Consider the following 21430-nt stretch of genomic DNA (forward strand, 5'->3'; position numbering starts at 1 on the left):
CCTTCCAACAGAACATCCTTTCCAACGAGTCCTGGGTATTATTGGTATGTCCAGGGCTTAGCTTTACAGACAGATTTAGAGGAAAATATTGTGAGACGCAGGTTGAAATCACATCTCCTCTAGTGCTGCTGAAGCCAACAGAGACAGCCCACAGCTGGTGGGAAAACAATAGAGCACTATAAACCCGCACGTTAGACAGACAGACGGACAGACAGACATAACAGGGTGTCTCTCTCAACCTCTCTCACAGACAGACGGATAGATAGAGCAGGGTGCGTCAGTAACATGCAGTACAGCACTCCTCACCCTGGGGTGCACTGACTGTGTCCACACCTACTACTGACTGATGTCATCATCATCCCTGTCCACCCGGTCGCATGACCCGGCCTTTCATCGCCAGCCAGTTTCCACAGGACGTAGAACCAACCCTCCTCAGAACAGAAGGACGACTACCAACAGCTGCACAACACATCATTACAGAGCATCCTAATGTAAGTAACAAAGGACCCTTCAATTTGCTCTAACCCTTAATAATAAATGAACCCATATCATGTCTGTTATACACTGCAAACATGTTCCAATGTGGGCTCTTTGAGTTCAAGTATCCCTTTTTGGAACACTAAATTATTCTTCAAGCATTTAGTTAACCTACACATTATTTTAACTTAGACTTCAAAATAATGATATGGTGAGAGGTAAAATCAGAAAGAGTTCTATCAATACGTAATAAAGTTCACTAACATTTCTTCATTGACAATCAACCAAGTCAATCCTGATGCCCTTCATGTGACACCTGTATTGACCAGATGGTGGCAGTGTCTTATCACAACAGGCCTGTCAGCTCTGGCAGACAGAGCAGAGAGCAGTTTAGACTCAGAGGTACAGTATAGGGAGAGCTCTGAATGCTGTCATCAATGGGGATTTAATAAAGGGATGCTATTCCTTGTGGTGTATACATTTTAGACCTACACAAATGTAACTTCTGGAACCAGAACAACCAGGACAAAGTCAGTTACCTGCCAGACTGAGGGGGAAACTGCTAATATTTGAGTGATCAGTGCATTTCTTAAAAATCTGGTACTGTAGCAGCGGATAGGTTCAAATGTCCCTTGTCTTTCAAGGTTTAAGAGGGATTATGAGATGGCGACATAACCCAAAAAAGACTATAATCCACTTTATACTCCACAAGGGATTGTAAAATCACACAATGACCCAGTAGTAGGGATTATCGGGACATTTAGAGGGGGATACCCCACCCCAGCATGGGGGAGTCAAATCATAATATCTCCTTACCTTGGCAGCACTGATCTGCTCCTTCCTGAACCGCTCCAGTGGCATGATCAGCACATCATCGGCATTCTCAATCTGAGGAGAGATACAGGAAGTCACAAGACAGCTGACAGGAAGACACTCTACTGACATACTGTATAAAAACAGAGAGGCCTGCTGCCAAACCTTCACTTATTGGTTATACAACACTTGAATTCCAAAGCAGTGAGCCCATGCTCCAGCATATATCTGACACTCACCATCCGCGTTCTCTCATCCTCCAGGTTCTGCAAAACTCCAGCAAACTCCTGTAGAGACTTTGCTGTAGATGGATAGAGATAAACAGGCCAGACAGACAGACAGACAGGGGCAGAGAGGGGATACAGAGAGAGGATAACAATATATAATAAGTCAGTGGTCATCATTTTGGCTCCATACAAAATCTACCATTCCACATTTGTGACCTTGCTTGCATAACAAGGCTTTTAATTTGAAATCCTAGGTTACATGCTTGCTTTAGACCATAGTGTGTTTTCAACTAGCAAGCTATTGCCTGTTCCCTTCCCTGCTCTAGGTCTAGCCAAGAATGACTGCATTGTTTTGGGTCAGAGTTTCCACTTGAGATGCCACAATCCCGTTCCAACATTTCCACTTGACAGAATAGTACTCTCCAAATGTAGACCTCAAGTCACTTATAACTTTGAATTCCTACTGTGAAAAATATTCCAGGAATGTACTTTCAACATAATGGCAAGTTTATTCGAGGTTCTTACATTTCATCCAACTCCGTCCAATGAGCCTAATTGTGTTTATAACAGCCTTCCTGTACCAATTAGGTGCATTATAAGTGAAATTAGGTAGAACAAGACAGCTAGGCCAGAATGTGTACAGCTGAGTGCAGACTAATGGAGTGCATTAGCACTACTACAGTTGATCTGAATGTAGTGCAGCAGTTGGTTACAGTTGAGGGTGGTAACTGTTACTACACAACAATAGCATGCAGGACAGTCGAGTGTGGTACAGCTGAATGTGATGGAGGGCGTTACTAGCTCACCGATACATATCTCGTCGTCCGTCTCTGCGTCTCCTATGCACTGGAACTTAAACTCATTGAGAGACTCCGCAAACTTCCTCTTGGCTGTGGACAGATCTGAACAGGGACAGAGAAAGGGCAAGTCACGTTAACAAAAAGAGGGAGGCATGTGGGCATCTTTAAAAAGAAATGCACGAGATGCTAAAGGCTCCAGCTATTTTGCTATACTTTGCACAGGTTTTGTGTCAACCATTCTCACACAGCCAGAGAGAGAGGGAGGGAGGGACAGAAATTGGCCATGCTTGTGTAAATAGCATGAGCCCTTCCTGCGGCCCTATGTGCGGAAAGATTTACAATCTCTTGCCAGTCCGAATAAATGAAACACAGGCCCTTGCACTTTTTCATAAATACTGGATGCCTCAGCATTTCAAGTAAGCTCTCACCTCAGGAGAGAGACTTCGGCGCTGGCTATAAAACGCCAATTGGTTCAGAGTTCACTCTCGTAAAAAGTGAGTCACAACGTGTCGCTGGTATGAAAGCTGATGTACCTCAGGCAGGCCACCTGATCCAACACCAGTTCCTTGTCATGTTTCACTACACCTCTGAAATGGCTCAAATTAGGTACTGTTGTTTCTCGGTAAGGGGAATGTTGGAGACTGTTGAAGAAGGATTAGGTGAGTGACAGACTGTGCTGTAGAGGATAGGTAAGCCAAACACCCTGTCACACAAATAGCAGTACGGGGTAACAGATGTGAGAAAGACTTGGAGCTAGGGCTGGGAAAGGCCTGACTTTTCCGCTGTAGATATATCAGACAGCAGGCCTGTCATGTCATGCCACCTCTCCTCCGTGAGGTTTTCCACACATTTCTCCAGCACGTCCTTCACTGAATCGCTCAGCTGGATCTCTCTGTCTCCCTCTCTGTCTCTATCCTGTCTCTCTCGCTCTCTCTGCTTTTCGTCAACTTCAGACTTTTATTGTCACTCTGTAGGCTGCATGACCACATAAACTGAGTGTACAAAACATTAGGAACACCGTCCTAATGTTGAGTTGCACCCCCTTTTGCCCTCAAAACAGCTTCCATTTGTTAGGGCATGGACTCTACAAGGAGTTGAAAGCGTTCCACAGGAATGCTGGCCCATGTTGACTCCAATGCTTCCCACAGTTTTGTGTCAAGTTGTCTGGATGTCTTTTGGGTGGTGGATCATTCTTGATACACACGGGAAACTGTTCAGCGTGAAAAATCCAGCAGCGTTGCAGTTCTTGACACACTCAAACCGGTGCGGCTGGCACCTACTGTACTACCATACCCCGTTCAAAGGAACGTAAATCTTTTGTCTTGCCCATTCACCCTCTGAATGGCACACATACACAATCCATGTCTCAATTGTCTCAAGGCTTAACAATCCTTCTTTAACCTGTCTTTTCCACTTCATCTACACTGATTGAAGTGGATTTGTACACTCAGTGTTTTGTACACTCAGTGTATATGTTTGGTATGACAATGAACATGACATAGTTAGCTAATGCACAAACAGATTTCTTAACCTTCTTAAACCATCCCCACCCAGGTCGTGACCAGGAGAGTCCCAGCACGGAGCTTCATGGCCAGGGTAACCCAGCTGCTGCACCCCCTACCACAGGCCCCATACCCAGACTGGATATTGGCATGGCCGTGGCGGCCTGAGACATGGATTGGATGTTACAATTTATACGAGCATTAAAAACTCAGCCTGCTCCAGAAAGTATGCTGCCATAAAACAGGCTTCCAGGACTTCCTCGAGAAGTTGATTCATTGGGAGAGGTCTGGTCAACGTTGACGACAATAGGTCTCTTAATGGGTTATTTCATGCACCTATGCATTTCTGGGAGTGTCTACACTCTTAGAAAAAAGGGTTCCAAAAGGTTTCTTCGGCAGTCATAGGACAACACTTTTTGGTTCCAGGTAGAACCCTTTTGGGTTCCATGTAGAACCATCTGTGGAAAGGGTTCTACATGGAACCCAAAAGTGTTCAACCTGGAACCAAAAAGTGTTGTCCTATGGGGACTGCCGAAGAAACCTTTTAGGTTATAGATAGCACCTTTTTTTCTAAGTGTGTAGGGCCCTGTCTGACATATTGGCACTAGGGTTGAGCTTCTACGACATGCCACTCCAAATATCGCGATATCCAATATAATTGTTTTGCGCATTTACTGACTAAGTAATTCCCGACTGTGCAATATTTGTGCTTATTTACGATATTATAGTCGCATTCTCATTAAATAATCTTTGTGTGACTAAAAAATAAGGCTTAGTTAATTGATTTAGACTTCATTTTCAACATATTGATACAGGCAAACTGATAAAACTGCACAGTTTTGAATTGTAAAGTTCAAATACAGTATAGTCTTGCACATCACGATATAGCGTCAACGTCAAATGTAATCCTATATCGGCCCAACCCAAATTGGCATATGACCCGATGAAGTAAAATAAACATCCAATACGTTCTGAATAATGGACAGCGACACATCACAGTCACACTAGCATTATTCTGTGTATTGGCATCAATACATATACACACTACATTTTACCAGAAGAATCACTCATCGTCAAGAGAACTGGGATGCATGCTGAACTCACAATGTTTTTCCCAAATCAAAACCACATTGTTGGCGCATCCGGTTCATTCTAGCCATTTACAATCGTTCCAACACAAATGAAATAATATGAATCACCTCTGCAGCCAGTTGGGGTTTTTTGGAAAGAGATCCCTTGTGAGAGATGCTCTAACTCAATCACAGGGCAAAGGAAAACACCATCAACAAATGAGTCCCATGTGTCCAGCTGGATAACTGCCTGGATAACTGGCTCATACAGAGAGGAGCATTGATAACACTGTCTGGGATTTCTGTTCATTGCAAACTATGGATCTATCTATACAGTATATGTCAATTGCCCTGTTTACCTAAGCGCAACATTAGCATTAAGCTAACTGCTGCCACTGCTGTTCTGCCACTGGACGTCTGGATGTCCTGAGAGGCCAGAGGAGGAAGGATAGCGGCCAGGGACACTCGCTAAAAATAAATGACCCTATTGACACCCGCCTCTCCAGCCCTCTTCCCCCACTTCAGCAACAAAATTTCCCCCATTCTTCTCCTACGCTATTCTCTGCTTCCTGATCTCCGGCCCGCGACACAATGGTGCCGCACAGTCCCGCTCTCTAGCCCCCGGAACACATTCCCTCAGTGACAGACACAGGCCGGGAGAGAGGGAGAGAACGGGAATCCGCCAGAGTGCCTGCACCCAGAACAAAGAAACGTAAAATATGACAAACGATAGCAGCAGTACACATTGACCGTGTCAGTGAAAGTCAGTCCGCAGCAGGGTGGAGTGGGAGCAGCGTGTGTGGGGTGTATGAGAGAAAAATGGATGAATCTTATCACAACTCTTTAGGCTGTGCGTGTTTTAGGCTGGAGTGGTTAGGGAGTGGTTAGGGGCCTGGTAGTACCAGCAGCGCTGTGTGGTTCAGGCCCTGATATGCCCTTTCAAATGTGTGTGTGTGTGTGTGTGTTTGTGCACGTTTGAGATATGGCCATGGTTCGTTAATGATGTCCCCATCTATAGTTCACCACACAGTTGGTCTAATCTCACCCTCAGTGCACCCTCAATGAGCATGGCCCCTGTGATGCAGATGCATGACATAGATTTGAAGTCGGAAGTTTACATACACCTTAGCCAAATACATTTCAGTTTTTCACAATTCCTGACATTTAATCCAAGTAAAAATTCCCTCTTTTAGGTCAGTTAGGATCACCACTTTATTTTAAGAATGTGAGCTTCAGCTTTTAGTTCTTTCATCACATTCCCAGTAGGTCAGAAGTTTACATACACTCAATTAGTATTTGGTAGCATTGCCTTTAAATTGTTTAACTTGGGTCAAATGCTTCGGGTAGCCTTCCACAAGCTTCCCACAATAAATTGGGTGAATTTTGGCCCATTCCTCCTGACAGAGCTGGTGTAACTGAGTCAGGTTTGTAGGCCTCCTTGCTCGCACATGCTTTTTCAGTTCTGCCCACACAGTTTCTATGGGATTGAGGTCAGGGCTTGGGTATTGGCCACTCCAATACCTTGACTTTGTTGTCCTTAAGCCATAACTTTGGAAGTATGTTTGGGGTCATTGTCCATTTGGAAGACCCATTTGCGATCAAGCTTTAACTTCCTGACTGATGTCTTGAGATGTTGCTTCAATATATCCACATAATTTTCCTGCCTCATGATGCCATCTATTTTGTGAAGTGCCCCAGTCCCTCCTGCAGCAAAGCACCCCAACAACATGATGCTGCCACCCCCGTGCTTCACGGTTGGGATGGTGTTCTTCGGCTTGCAAGCCTCCCCCTTTTCCCTCCAAACACAACGATGGTCATTATTACCAAACAGTTCTATTTTTGTTTCATCAGACCAGAAGACATTTCTTCAAAAAGTATGATATTTGTCCGCATGTGCAGTTGTAAACCGTAGTCTGACTTTTTTATGGCGGTTTTGGAGCAGTGGCTTCTTCCGCATCCTTGCTGAGCGGCCTTTCAGGTTATGTCGATATAGGACTCGTTTTACTGTGGATATAGATACTTTTGTACCTGTTTCCTCCAGCATCTTCACAAGGTCCTTTGCTGTTGTCTGGGATTGATTTGCACTTTTTTTTGGAATTGTGATACAGTGAATTATAAGTGAAATAATCAGTCTGTAAACAATTGTTGGAAAAATTACTTGTGTCATGCAAAAAGTAGATGTCCTAACCGACTTGCCAAAACTATAGTTTGTTAACAAGAAATTTGTGGAGTGGTTGAAAAACTAGTTTTAATGACTCCAACCTAACTGTATGTAAACTTCCGGCTTCAACTGTACCACAGACACACACATGCGCGTACACACACGCACGGATGCACACACACACACACACACGCTCCCTGCTGCTGGCCTAGCTCTGTATCATTAAAGATTGTGGATGGGGAAATACCAGTGAAACAAATACAGTGCTGTCTGTGAGTATGTGCGTGTCCGTGCATGCGCGTGTATGTGTCTGTACAGAGGCTCCCTCAGTATAAAGTCCGGGCCCTGTAACCATATCAACAGGATATCCACAAGTACCCAGAGTCCTATGCAGCGCTTTGTTGCACATGGATCTGAATAGAAGCACTATTCATTTAGGAAAACAAAGGCATATTACAGCAGCAACTAGGGCTGTCGCGGTGACCGTATTACCGCCACACTGGCAGTCATGAGTCAATTCCACATGACCGTTGAGTCACGGTAATCTCCTGTTATGCACTCTGGACATGCTTTGTTAATAACTATCAAGCCCTGATGGCCTGGTGCTCAGGGCTCTGTTGTCCCTCTAACTACTCTGACATCAATGCAAATGCAATGGTAAGTCACATCAAACACTTCTCATCAAAACAGTATCACGCTTTTAAAACTCACCTCACTGTGATGATCAATTTGAAGAAATGTTCAACGGCAGGTTGAAACTGAGCGGAAAACATGGTCGTTGTGGACGTTGTTTCAAAGCCTAACAGAACGAATTTGACAGCTTTCTAAGGTGAGGATTCATTCAAAACACTCATATGTATACTAGAGCTTATGCATAGGCTTATGAGCCCAAGCCCGAAAAAAAATACAAAAATATATAAAAAAATCTGATTGTGCCGTTATACAATACATAGCCTACCACATATCACGAATGGTAGAAAAAGATCAAACAAAACTGATTTAAGATGTCTTTTGCACATAATTGGTCTAGCCTTTACTCCAAAATTATACAAATGAGAGTAATCGCCTTTGTGTGTAGACTATGTTACTGTGCATAATGGATGGACTGGTTACCTTATGCTACGCTCCAAAATGTCTATCCCTGAGTCTGGGAGAGAACAAATAGCCCTCGGTGATGCAGTTGGTTCATTGATTGTGCAGGGCAATTTTGAATAGCCTGGTAATAGAGAATGTTTTATATTTTCAGAATTAATAGGGTGACACATTACCTTTAGCTATAGAATATCTCACCATCTCCTCCTCCCTCTCCTTTATTCCGTTCTCAAGCATGCAGAGGGGCTGTCAAAAGTTTTGTGAAATATGTTTCGTTGCAAAAAACATGTTACTGTCAATGTTCGAATAGATTTCACTTGGTTTCCCAAATGAAGCACCGGGTACCTGCAGGAACAGGGTTGGAGAGCCCATGGCATACAGAGTACTGGGTACCTGCAGGAACAGGGTTGGAGAGCCCATGGCATACAGAGTACCGGGTACCTGCAGGAACAGGGTTGGAGAGCCCATGGCATACAGAGTACCGGGTAGCTGCAGGAACAGGGTTGGAGAGCCCATGGCATACAGAGTACCGGGTAGCTGCAGGAACAGGGTTGGAGAGCCCATGGCATACAGAGTACTGGGTAGCTGCAGGAACAGGGTTGGAGAGCCCATGGCATACAGAGTACCGGGTAGCTGCAGGAACAGGGTTGGAGAGCCCATGGCATACAGAGTACTGGGTACCTGCAGGAACAGGGTTGGAGAGACCATGGCATACAGAGTACTGGGTACCTGCAGGAACAGGGTTGGAGAGCCCATGGCATACAGAGTACTGGGTAGCTGCAGGAACAGGGTTGGAGATCCCATGGCATACAGAGTACCGGGTACCTGTAGGAACAGGGTTGGAGAGCCCATGGCATACAGAGTACTGGGTAGCTGCAGGAACAGGGTTGGAGAGCCCATGGCATACAGAGTACTGGGTAGCTGCAGGAACAGGGTTGGAGAGCCCATGGCATACAGAGTACTGGGTAGCTGCAGGAACAGGGTTGGAGAGCCCATGGCATACAGAGTACCGGGTACCTGTAGGAACAGGGTTGGAGAGCCCATGGCATACAGAGTACTGGGTAGCTGCAGGAACAGGGTTGGAGAGCCCATGGCATACAGAGTACTGGGTACCTGCAGGAACAGGGTTGGAGAGCCCATGGCATACAGAGTACCGGGTACCTGTAGGAACAGGGTTGGAGAGCCCATGGCATACAGAGTTTGGCCGGAATATCACCTGTTGCGCAGAAAAAAAGTGGTTGATGCTTGGAGTGAAATAAGTGTTGTTATATTTATTTCTCAGCTGCTCATATAAAGCACATGCTCTGTAAAACTGAAGCAGCCTACCAGGCATCGTTGAAAAATGGACCGGCGGGGAAGCACGCGGCCTCCATTCCCTATTCGAGTGCATACAGATTACACATATTTTTTCCCCTGCTCCTGGTCATGCCATTTGATAAAGGGACATTCTAAATCAAAACTAATTTGACATATTAGCAAAGAGAAGATTGCATTTATAATAGTCTGATCATCAATAGCCTTTAGTCGCATCATGCAGCCCATATACGTTTTGATTTCTAAGACATTCCAAGGTTTGTGTCATTCACAACTAAAGTTGCCAAATAAGTCACTGGACAGTTGTTCGGCATTGTCCAGTCTCAGCCTGCCCGCCTGGCAGTGACGGTCGACCAGGAAATATCCTTGTCTGAACTCTTTGAGAAGCTTTTTTTTTGCTACTTTCTCAAATCATCAATAGTCTATAGTCATGCAGCCCATATATGTTTGGATTTTCTAAGACGTTCTAAGGTTTGTGTCATTCCCAACTAAAGTTTCCAAATAACTCTACATCTAGCAAATAGGACCTATTTCAAATGATCACTTTTATGCTCAACATAGCCAGTTCATACGCTCACTTGCTCCGGAATGGGAAAAATATCCTTTCTATTTTACTCAGATAAGTTCAAATATATTCTTCTTACTATAAAATCATATAATATAAAATAATGGCACGGGAGTTAAAAGCATATCTTGCCAGCTAAACGAACAAGCCTATAGCCTATGGCATGGAGCATAGCCAGATAACATACAGTATGCCAACTCATATTCTGTTCTTCTGAAATACATTTTCTTCATACCATAATGGTTCTTTAGACCTGACAAAAATACATAAATGGATTTATTGTGGTGGTGTATATTCAATTGATTTATTATACTTTTTTAAATAGATGTTGCAAAGGTGCGATTACAGCTTGTATGGGTGGAGGGCTGAAGATACTAAACGTGGTTATGTTAATCAACGGTCAATTACTGTGAGACCGGCAGGCTTTTGCCTGACAATAACCAGCTGACAAAATTTCATGACCGCCACAGCCCTAGCAGCAACACAGCATTGGATGTGGCTCAACTTCCGACTTGACCCAGACAGCTAAGGAAACATGAGAACAGTGCTAAGTTGAAGGAAGGGTGGCTACATCACAGTCATTTCAGTTAGGGCTTAGATATGTGACTACAGTCACTTCAGTTAGGGCTTGGAAATGTGACTACAGTCATTTCAGTTAAGGCTTGGATATGTGACTGCAGTCATTTCAGTTAGGGCTTGGATATGTGACTATAGTCCTTTCAGTTAGGGCTTGGATATGTGACTACAGTCCTTTCAGTTAGGGCTTGTGACTACATTCACTTCTGTTTGGGCTTGGCAATACAGTTGGGTGAAAAAGAAAGATAAGACCACAGTCTTAGGGCTAATAAGAGGAATAGCATCAGCACTGTGACATTCTAGGACACATATTGAAAAGTACACTACATGTCCAAAGGTATGTGGACACCCCTTCTAATTAGTGGATTCAGCTACTTCAGCCACACCCATTGCTGACAGGTGTATAAAATCGAGCACACTGCCATGCAATCTCCATAGACAAACATTGGCAGTAGAATGGCCCATACTGAGTGACTTTCAACGTGGCACTGTCATAGGATGCCACCTTTCCAACAAGTCAGTTTGTCAAAATTCTGCCTTGCTAGAGCTGCACCGGTCAACTGCAAGTGCTGTTATTGTGAAGTGGAAACGTTTAGGAGCAACAACGGCTCAGCCACGAAGTGGTAGGACACACAAGTTCACAGAGCGCCGAGTGCTAAAGTGCGTCGCGCCTAAAAAACAACTGTCCTCGGCTGCAACACTCACTACCAAGTTCCAAACTGTCTCTGGAAAAACCGTCAGCACAGGAACAGTTCGTCTGGAGTTTCATGAAATATGTTTCCATGTCCGAGGGACCGCACAAAAGCCTAAGATCACCATGCGCAATGCCAAGCGCATGGAGTGGTGTAAAGCTCACTGCCATTGGATTCTGGAGCAGTGGAAACGCGTTCTCTGGAGTGATGAATCACGCTTCACCATCTGGCAGTCCGACAAACAACTCTGGGTTTGGCAGATGCCAGGAGAACGCTACCTGCCCCAATGCATAGTGTCAACTGTAAAGTTTGGTGGACGAGGAATAATGAACTGGGGCTGTTTGTCATGGTTCAGGCTCCTTAGTTCCAGTTAAGGGAAATCTTAATGCTACAGCATACAATTACATTACTTTGTGGTAAAAGTTTGGGGAAGGCCCTTTCCTGTTTCAGCATGACAATGTTGACAAAATGTTTTGTCAAGATCAGTGTGGAAGAACTTGACTGGCCTGAACAGAGCCCTGACCTCAACCACAGCGAACACCTTTGGGATGAATTGGAACGCTGACTGCGAGCCAGACCATATCGCACAACATCAGTGCCCGACCTCACTAATGCTCTTGTGACTGAATGGAAGCAAGTCGCCACAGAAATGTTCCAACATCTAGTAGAAAGCCTTCCCAGAAGAGTGGAGGCTGTTATAGCAGCAAACGGGGGACCAACTCCATATTAATGCTCATGATTTTGGAATGAGATTGTTCAACGAGCAGGTGTCCACATACTTTTGGTCATGTAGTGTATCAAGGCGTAGATAGTTATAGAATTTCAGAATATCACAGAATTTCCTGAAAATTATCCTCACAGTGTGTCCCTAAGCTGTCCCTCAGATAGAATACCAACATGAACCAAAATCATCTCGTGTTACTTCCAGCTGACAATTACAGATTTCTCAGACGTTTGTTCATTTAAACCCACATTTCTATACATAGACCTTCCATCAAACAAAGGAACATAACACATAATGAGTATTCTAACACCCATCAAGCTAAACAAGGGCATCGCCACCCAGTCCCTCTAATCATATCTTGCTGACTTCAAACTGACTGAGCAGAAATTGCAGCGCTGTGAAATTGACCCAAAAACAACACAGCCCAATTCCACAGTTTCCTCTCCAGAGAGAGCAAGGGAGAAAGGGAAGGAGGGGTGAGACAACAGACAACTTTGTTCTTCCTCCTCAATCTCTATGGCAATGACCTTAGAATCCCACTAACTTAAGGAAACATGTCATGTATCTACAAGTATATACAAGTACAATCTTGGAGGTTTTTTTGAGTCCTTTCGTTTGTATCTGTTTGTCAGAATGATGATTATAAACTGATCTGGACACAGACAACACGTGTTTCTGTGACGTGGCCCAGGGAGGAAACAGAGGTCTCAGAGCTGTTCTCAGAGACAAATGGGAGGTAAGATGGAGTGGAAATGAGTGTATTCCACTTCCGGGATGTGCCAGGTGACCCTGACAACAGGAAGTAAGGGGTCAGGGGACATCATTATATTCTGCTCTGTCAGCTCTATCAGTCACAGCCAGCTCTCTCTCTCTCTCTCTCTCTCTCTCTCTCTAAGAGGAGGCTGGTTACATGAATGGGGAGAAGTCAGTGTTGGGCCTGTGCTCTCTTTTTGTGGGATTGTGACCTTCTCATTACCCAGGACATGATGCACAGGAAATTCCCCCAGGGCCGTTTCTAGCTTTTATGGAGCCCTAAGTGAGATTTGGTTGGGGCCCACCCCATCTTGCGGGCACCCTACCAGTGGCCGCTTATGTCGCTTATGCCTAGAAACGGCACTGACTTCCTTTTATATGACCCCAGGATGACTGAGTTCAAACTGTGTAAAAGAGAACAGCATAACATGCCACCGGTCCCAAGTAGGGCTGGCACAATTACTGTACAACTGTGTAACCGACAGTTCTCTTTGGTTTTCGTAACGGGTCGCCATACGACCTATGGGAACTCTTTCCCCTTCACGCGATGTGATTGAGATGCTTAATAGCCTAGTGGTTCGAGCATTGGGCCAGTAACCGAAAGTTTGCTAGATCAAATCCCAGAGCTGATAAGGTAAAAATCTATTGTTCTGCCCCTGAACAAGGCAGTTAACCCACTGTTCCTAGGCTGTCATTGTAAATAAGAATTTGTTCTTAACTGACTTGCCTAGTTAAATAAAGGTAAAAAAAATAAAAAAATATCAAAGATGTTTACAGTCACGCTACACCCTTACTGTACCCACATGACCTGTCACTATAAAAGGCGGTGTGGTGTGAAATACTGTCTTTTCATCACTCTCACGTTTGTGTTTTATAATCTGAGATTGCTATTAATCCCTTTCAGATTACTTTCTTATGGAATTACAAATAGATTTTTTTATCTAAACTACTCCCCCCCTCTCTCGTTATTGTGCCTTCCCATTCTAGCTATTTTTTATTGCTTTTTGTCAAGCAGTTCTATCCTTGTGTGTTAGCTACTGTAGTTAGCTGGTTAGCTTCGGGCCTATCCCGTTACTTTAGAAGTTAGCTCGTAGCTAGCTAGCTAAATTAGCCACACATAGCTACTGTAGCTAGTTAGCTTGTTGTACCTGTTGTTAGCACTTTTCGTGCCAGTCCCCGCTTGACTGAAACACCAGCCTGTTGATCAAGCATTACCACTCCCTCACTTGGAGTTTTGCTGTGATCATGGAGCTCAGCGGTGCTGTAGGCTACCTGTCCTTGCTTGACAGAGTCCACCAACGCCAAACCTGACAGTCCACGCAACCTCAGGAGGCTGAAGAAATTCGACTTGTCACCAAAACACTCACAAACTTTTACAGATGCACAATCGAGAGCATCCTGTCGGGCTGTATCACCGCCTGGTATGGCAACTGCTCCGCCCATAACTGTCAGGCTCTCCAGAGGGTAGTGAGGTCTGCACAACGCATCACCGGGGGAAAACTACCTGCCCTCCAGGACACCTACACCACCCGATGTCACAGGAAGGCCAAAAACATCATCAAGGACAACAACCACCTGAGCCACTGCCTGTTCACCCCAATATTATCCAGAAGGCGAGGTCAGTACAGGTGCATCAAAGCAGGGACCGAGAGACTGAAAAATTGATTCTATCTCAAGGCCATCAGACTGTTAAACAACCATCACTAACATTGAGTGGCTGCTGCCAACATACTGACTCAACTCCAGCCACTTTAATACTGGAAAAAGTGATGTAATATATGTATCACTAGCCACTTTAAACAATGCCACTTTATATAATGTTTACATACACTACATTACTCATCTCATATGTATATACTGTACTCTATACCATCTACTGCATCTTGCCTATGCTGTTCGGCCATCGCTCATTCATATATTTTTTTATGTACATATTCTTATTCATTCCTTTACACTTGTGTGTATAAGGTATTTGATTTGATTTGAACAGCTCATGTTATAGACAGAAGCATGCGACATGGCAGACCAATCCGAACTCATCTCTCGGCATGTCCAGCCCATTCATTGGCCCAATCATGGCTAGCAGGAAGGTTCCTGTCATTTTCTGTGGCCAAATTGTATTCATATTTACAGACGGCAATTAAGGCATTTTTTTTAAATTACGTTTAAATGCCTCTCCTGTGAAGTACTGTCGTGACGTGTGAGATACGCCTAGCTTTTTGAAACATGTCAGACGGTTACTACGGTGACCGCAGTCATTTGGCTAACCAATAAACGTCATCCAAAATTCTATGAGCGTCACAGCCCTAGTCTATTTAACTTCCTGTAATATGATTTGCATGCACACGTATTATAAGTCATATTAATACCTCCAGATAATCAGGGTTCCGATGAGGCTCTTAGCTAAATGTATGTGGGTTGATTTCTAATCCTGATATTTAATTCAGATGCCCAGTCTTAGATTCTCTCTCTCTCTCTCTCTCCTCTCTCTCTCTCTCTCTCTCTCTCTCTCTCTCTCTCTCTCTAGTAGCTGATTTCCTAAAGCAAAACTATCCATCCCTCGTGTGCCAATCATATCCAGGCTCCCATGCTCTCCCTGTGCCCTTGTTGAGAGAGTAGTGTGGGTATACAAAACACATTGTTACTGTTTGGTGTTGCTTCGTAGCCTCCTCCGGACTCGAAGGAAAGGAGAAGTGGAAGGAATGAGACTCATTTCCCATCATCACCTGCCGGGGTCAGAGCAGCATGTTTCAAAAGACACAGGTCTTGCCAAAATACTCAAGGTCCTGTACGCCTAACTCCCCTTCCCTTCTTCCCTCTTCTCCCCACTTGCTCCCCAGTGTTCTCACACTACGGCCTTGCCAAACCAGAGAGCAGAGTTGAGAAAAGCGCAGAGAACAAATTAGCAGAGCCCAGAGGAGAGTAGAAGCACCCCCTGCTTCGCTCCACTCCACCGCGCCCACTACAGCACAGGCCGAAACACGCTACACACACAGTGACACACGCTACACAAACACACACAGACACACACTCATTCACTTCTCACACACACTGACACACACACACACACACGTTACACACATACCTCTCAATAAAACGCTAATTATTCTCACTTGTGTCAATATCCCGCTGATGGTTTGACTGCAGCGTGAGACACAGGCCCGAGGTGCACTCCCTGAGGCCAGGCAGAGAGAGGGAGGGAGAGAGAGAGAGAGAGAGCACTACAGATGACAGAACAATTACCTGAATGTTCATGAAGACAGTGAGAAGGTAAGGTTAGTCATAGAGCTATGGCACAGATGCACTGTGGTTCTCCCCCACAGGGAATGAATCGATGCGCTGTATACAGAGGCCTTCAGTGTAGTCTGTCCAGTGAAGTCAGTCCACACAGCACATACATCAGTATAGTCTCACACTGCCACACTTTCAAACAAATGCAAGAAAGACGGAAGGAAATCAAGGTTCAGGAGATTATAATATGTCACAATGAACCAATTATTAAAACTTGATTTAACGTTAAAGTGGCATCCACTTTAAGAGGGTCAAGAGAGGGCAGAACTTGACTTAGCAGACTTAAAGCCAGGACACACTGATAGTACAGTACATGCACACAAACACATGCAGGAACTCTGGCAGGGGCACAGTGACCTATACAGTGACCTACACATACAGGGCTCTCCAGAGGGTGGTGCGGTCTTCCCAACACATCCCCGGGGGCACACTGCCTGCCCTCCAGGACACCTACAGCACCTGATGTCACATGAAGGCCAAAAATATCTTCAAGGACATAAACCACCTGAGCCAAGGCCTGTTCACCCCACCATCATCCAGAAAGCGAGGTCAGTACAGGTGCATCAAAGCTGGGACAGAAAGACTGAAAAACAGCTTCATGGCCATCAGACTGTTAAATAGCCATCACTAGCCAGCTACCACCCGGTTACTCAACGATGCACCTTAAAGGCTGCTGCCCTATATACATAGACACGGAATCACTGGCCACGTTAATAATGGAACACTAGTCACTTTAATGATGCTTACATACTGCTTTACTCATTTCATATGTACAGTTGAAGTCGGAAGTTTACATACACCTTAGCCAAATACATTTAAACTCAGTTTTTCACAATTCCTGACATTTAATCCTAGTAAAATGAAAGTCTTAGGTCAGTTAGGATCACCACTTTATTTTAAGAATGTGAAATGTCAGAAAAATAGTAGAAAGAATGATTTATTTCAGATTTATTTCTTTCATCACATTCCCAGTGGGTCAGAGGTTTACATACACTCAATTAGTACTTAGTAGCACTGCCTTTAAATTGTTTAAATTGGGTCAAACATTTTGGGTAGCCTTCCACAAGCTTCCCACAATACGTTGGGTGAATTTTGTCCCATTCCTCCTGACAGAGTTGGTGTAACTGAGTCAGGTTTGTAGGCCTCCTTGCTCGCACACGCTTTTTCAGTTCTGCCAACACATTTTCTATTGGATTGAGATCAGGGCTTTGTCATGGCCACTCCAATACCTTAACATTGTTGTCCTTTGGAAGTATGCTTGGGGTCATTGTCCATTTGGAAGACCCATTTGCGACCAAGGTTTAACTTCCTGACTGATGTCTTGAGATGTTGCTTCAATATATCCACATCATTTTCCTCCCTCATGATGCCATCTATTTTGTGAAGTGCACCAGTCCCTCCTGCAGCAAAGCACCCCCACAACATGATGCTGCCACCCCCGTGCTTCACGGTTGGGATGGTGTTCTTCTGCTTGCAAGCCTCCCCCTTTTTTCCTCCAAACATAACGATGGTCATTATGGCCAAACAGTTCTATTTTTGTTAAATCAGACCAGAAGACATTTCTCCAAAAAGTACGATCTTTGTCCCCATGTGCAGTTGCAAACCGTAGTCTGGCTTTTTTATGGAGGTTTTGGAGCAGTGGCTTCTTCCTTGCTGAGCGGCCTTTGAGGTTATGTCGATATAGGACTCGTTTTACTGTGGATATAGATACTTTTGGACCTGTTTCTTCCAGCATCTTCACAAGGTCCTTTGCTATTGTTCTAGGATTCATTTGCACTTTCGCACCAAAGTACCTTCATCTCTAGGAGACAGAACGCGTCTCCTTCCTGAGCGGTATGACGGCTGATTGGTCCAATGGTGTTTATACTTGCGTACTATTATTTGTACAGATGAAGGTGGTACCTTCAGGCATTTGGAAATTGCTCCCAAGGATGAAGCAGACTTGTGGAGGTCTACAAGTGGAGGTCTTGGCTGATTTCTTTTGATTTTCTCATAATGTCAAGCAAAGAGGCACTAAGTTTGAGATAGGCCTTGAAATACATCCACAGGTACACCTCCAATTGACTCAAATGATGTCAATTAGCTTATTAGGAGCTTCTAAAGCCATGACATCATTTTCTGGAATTTTCCAAGCTGTTTAAACACACAGTAAACTTAGTGTATGTAAACTTCTGACCCACTGGAATTGTGATACAGTGAATTATAAGTGAAATAATCTGTCTGTAAACAATTGTTGGAAAAATTACTTGTGTCATGCACAAAGTAGATGTCCTAACTGACTTGCCAAAACTATAGTTTGGTTGAAAAACGAGTTTTAATGACTCCAACCTAAGTGTATGTAAACTTCCGACTTTAACTGTATATACTGTATTATATTTACTGTATTTTAGTCTATGCCACTCCGACCTTGCTCATTCTAATATTTATATATTTCTCAATTAATTTTTTTAACTTTCAGATTTGTGTGTATTGTTGTGAATTGTTAGATACTACTGCACTGTTGGAGCTAGGAACACAAGCATTTCGCTACACCCGCAGTAACATCTGCTAAATATGTGTATGTGACCAATACAATTTGATTTGATTTTATTAGTTACAATAGCAAACAGGGCAGCTCATGACACAGCGCTGGCTGACAAAATAGAGCCCTTGAACAAATACACTGGAAACACGCCCTTTGTCTCTCTGAACAGCTGGCTTTCATCACATCTGCATGTGTCAGCATGCAGAGTGAAGGCGTGTGTGTGTGTGTGTCTAAAGTTTGATGAGTGATGAAAGCAGGTCATGTGAGGATTGGGTCACACCCTGCTTGCCTCATTACTATTATCGGCGAAGCAACCTAGAAAATACTTTTAGAGGGAAACGCACACAAACACAACACTCTCACTGCTAAACTCTTCCAGTGCTTTATTGACTGACAAACAGAAACAGAGCATCCCAGGGAGTCAATCAGAAAAAAAACTAATGAGAAAAAGACTTAGCATTTTAGTGGCCGCTGTTTTCCCCCTGAAAGCTGAAAGCTGAAGCCTCATCAGAAACAGAATGCTCCTTGGAACCAAACAAAGAGTTGTAACAATTGCTAACTCAAACCAAGACGACAATGGATCAGTACCACAAAGGCTCTGCTAGGAAGCCCAGAGAAATGGGGAGGAACAGTGAGAATGTAAGTCAGTTTTTGAGAACTCAAATAAAAAGTTAAGAGCCCAGTTCAGAGTAATTTTCAGATGTAGAGAACAAGGAACACAGGAGGACTGTCCCACTAAGAACAGAACGACAGCAACGTTTTTTGGACATCTTTATTTGATCCTGTCAGGACCGGCTGTCTTTTTTTGGTCATTTTCTGGTGCGGTCCGGACCGGCCTTGATTTCAAAGTCCAAGGATGTTGATTTTTGGTCTAGTCAATGTTTGGTTCAGATTTGGTCTGGTCTGGACCAGCCTTGATTTGGCCCCGAACCTAGACGTCTATGTTTGGTTCAGATTTGGTCCGGTCCAGACCGGACTAAATCAGAAGCTTGTTTCACAAGTTTGGTCAGTACAGTAAAGTAGAGCACAATAGAGTACAGCCCCAGAAGTTTCTCCTCTTTCCACTGCTTTCTTTCTTTCTTCCTTTCTCTGTTCGGTGTCTGTTCTCTTGTCCGAAACCAGGCTCAATGTTTGGCCACATAGCTCGTTCCGTCTCCTATCAATGGGCACAACAAAGGCTACCATGAAGAACAGGAAGATTTCTTAATTTTGTCTCTTCCAAAGATACAGCAAGTAGAGAAACCGGGTATGAACGAAATCATCCAACGACTACCACAAAAACAGCAGTGCAGCAAGCAGCGCATTAACATTGAACATGAGATACACAGAAACCATAGAATGGAAACCACTTCCTCTGTGCGTCCATGACGTTTCATGTGGTGCAGCAGCGATAATTTAACTGTGACCCCCCTCTTGAAAACAGGAAGTCATATGGCCCCAAAAAGCTTGTTTTTTTCCAGGGAGAGAGAGAGAGAGAGAGAGAGAGAGAGAGAGAGTGAGAGAGTAAAAAAAGATCTATTAAAGAGCGAGACTGTGACACAAGTCAACGCATGGCTGCTGAGGAACATACAACAAAGTGTTTCTCCTCGTTTTTAGCACTGTGAGGTTCTTTTGGGCACATCACAAAATATAAAATGCCAGAGAGGGGGGCGAGAGGGGGGTTGGAGGGATAAGTTGCTGCATATCACAAATCAGATTAGTCCAGGGCCATTTCCAAAAAGCCAGCCTCTCTAGCTACCACAAACTTGACCTTGGCTTCAGCCACTTACTAACAGACATAAACACTATGCATGATTCATTTTGGGAGCCAGAAACAAAAGTGTACATTTATTTGTGAAAAACGAGAGACTAAAATAAAACGGTTAAACGGTTTTCAACCGTCATTCAACAACCCAGGGATCACCCTGTGCTGGTTTCAAGTGTATTTAGACCAGTTAGAGGCTGCTGATGGGAGGACGACTCATAATAATGGCTGCAATGGAGTCAATGGAGCACGGGGTTTCCATGTGGTTGATACCATTCCATTATACTCCATTCCAGCCATTATTATGAGCCGTCCTCCTCCCAGCATCCCCCACTGATTCAGACACAGCTAGAACATTGGAGTAAGGACAGGAGGGCCTCTCAGTTTGCTGTTGAAACACAACAGAAACAGCAGACATAGATTGATACAACAAAGAACTCTTGAGACACTCCTTCTGTCACACATGGAGCAGGTCATAGCAGTGAGGTCACTTACACGGAGGTCACCGCAGAGACTTAGCAAGAGGGCTCCGCCTTCGATGGACGTAAACAATCAAACTGATTGGTTTAAAATAGTTCACTGGAAATACAATTGGCTGTATCCTACAGTTCTAATATATCATGTGGTTTACCTCTTACACTACAGAAATCAAACACAACAGGAAAGGGATTGGAATCGCGTGGAGCCCAGGAAGAGTAGCTGCTGCTTCAACAACAGCTAATGGGGATCCTAATAAAATACTAAATACTAGTGACAACCGTGTCAACACCAGATCCTTGATAAATGCACTGATAAGGACACTGTTCTAGTTCAAAGACCTTGATAATAGGCTATCTTCTAAAGCCAAACCCAGACCTCGTGTTATGTTACATACTTTCTTCTTCTGACTGTTTACTGTAACATGCAGTCTGGAACAGTGTGGCTAAGCGGTGCTAGTTTGGTTGTACTACTTCTCAGCATTCCAGCACATTGCATACAGACACAGCAGTGGCCCTTTGTGTGACACTTGACCTGAAAATTGACCGTTTCCGGGTTGATTGGTTGCCAAGGCGATCATCTGACCCCATTCCATCAGCTCTCATTGTGGGCAAAGCCTGTGGGACGG

The 21430-nt window shown here is 44.2% G+C and overlaps 1 protein-coding gene across 3 annotated transcripts in view; it reads right to left on the reverse strand.

Moving 5' to 3' along the window:
* LOC115148518 (rho GTPase-activating protein 26) overlaps positions 1-21430 on the reverse strand; it is a 115382-nt gene that overhangs the window by 61874 nt on the left and 32078 nt on the right. For all 3 annotated transcript variants that reach the window (XM_029690465.1, XM_029690468.1, XM_029690466.1), the window contains exons 2-4: positions 2324-2419; positions 1530-1591; positions 1294-1365 (exon numbers count right to left, since the gene is read on the reverse strand). In XM_029690465.1, the coding sequence (XP_029546325.1) occupies positions 1294-1365; positions 1530-1591; positions 2324-2419 (230 nt within the window). The remainder of the gene's footprint in view (positions 1-1293; positions 1366-1529; positions 1592-2323; positions 2420-21430) is intronic.

Source organism: Salmo trutta, chromosome 15, assembly GCF_901001165.1.
Source record: "Salmo trutta chromosome 15, fSalTru1.1, whole genome shotgun sequence".
In the NCBI taxonomy this organism is placed as follows: Eukaryota; Metazoa; Chordata; class Actinopteri; order Salmoniformes; family Salmonidae; genus Salmo; species Salmo trutta.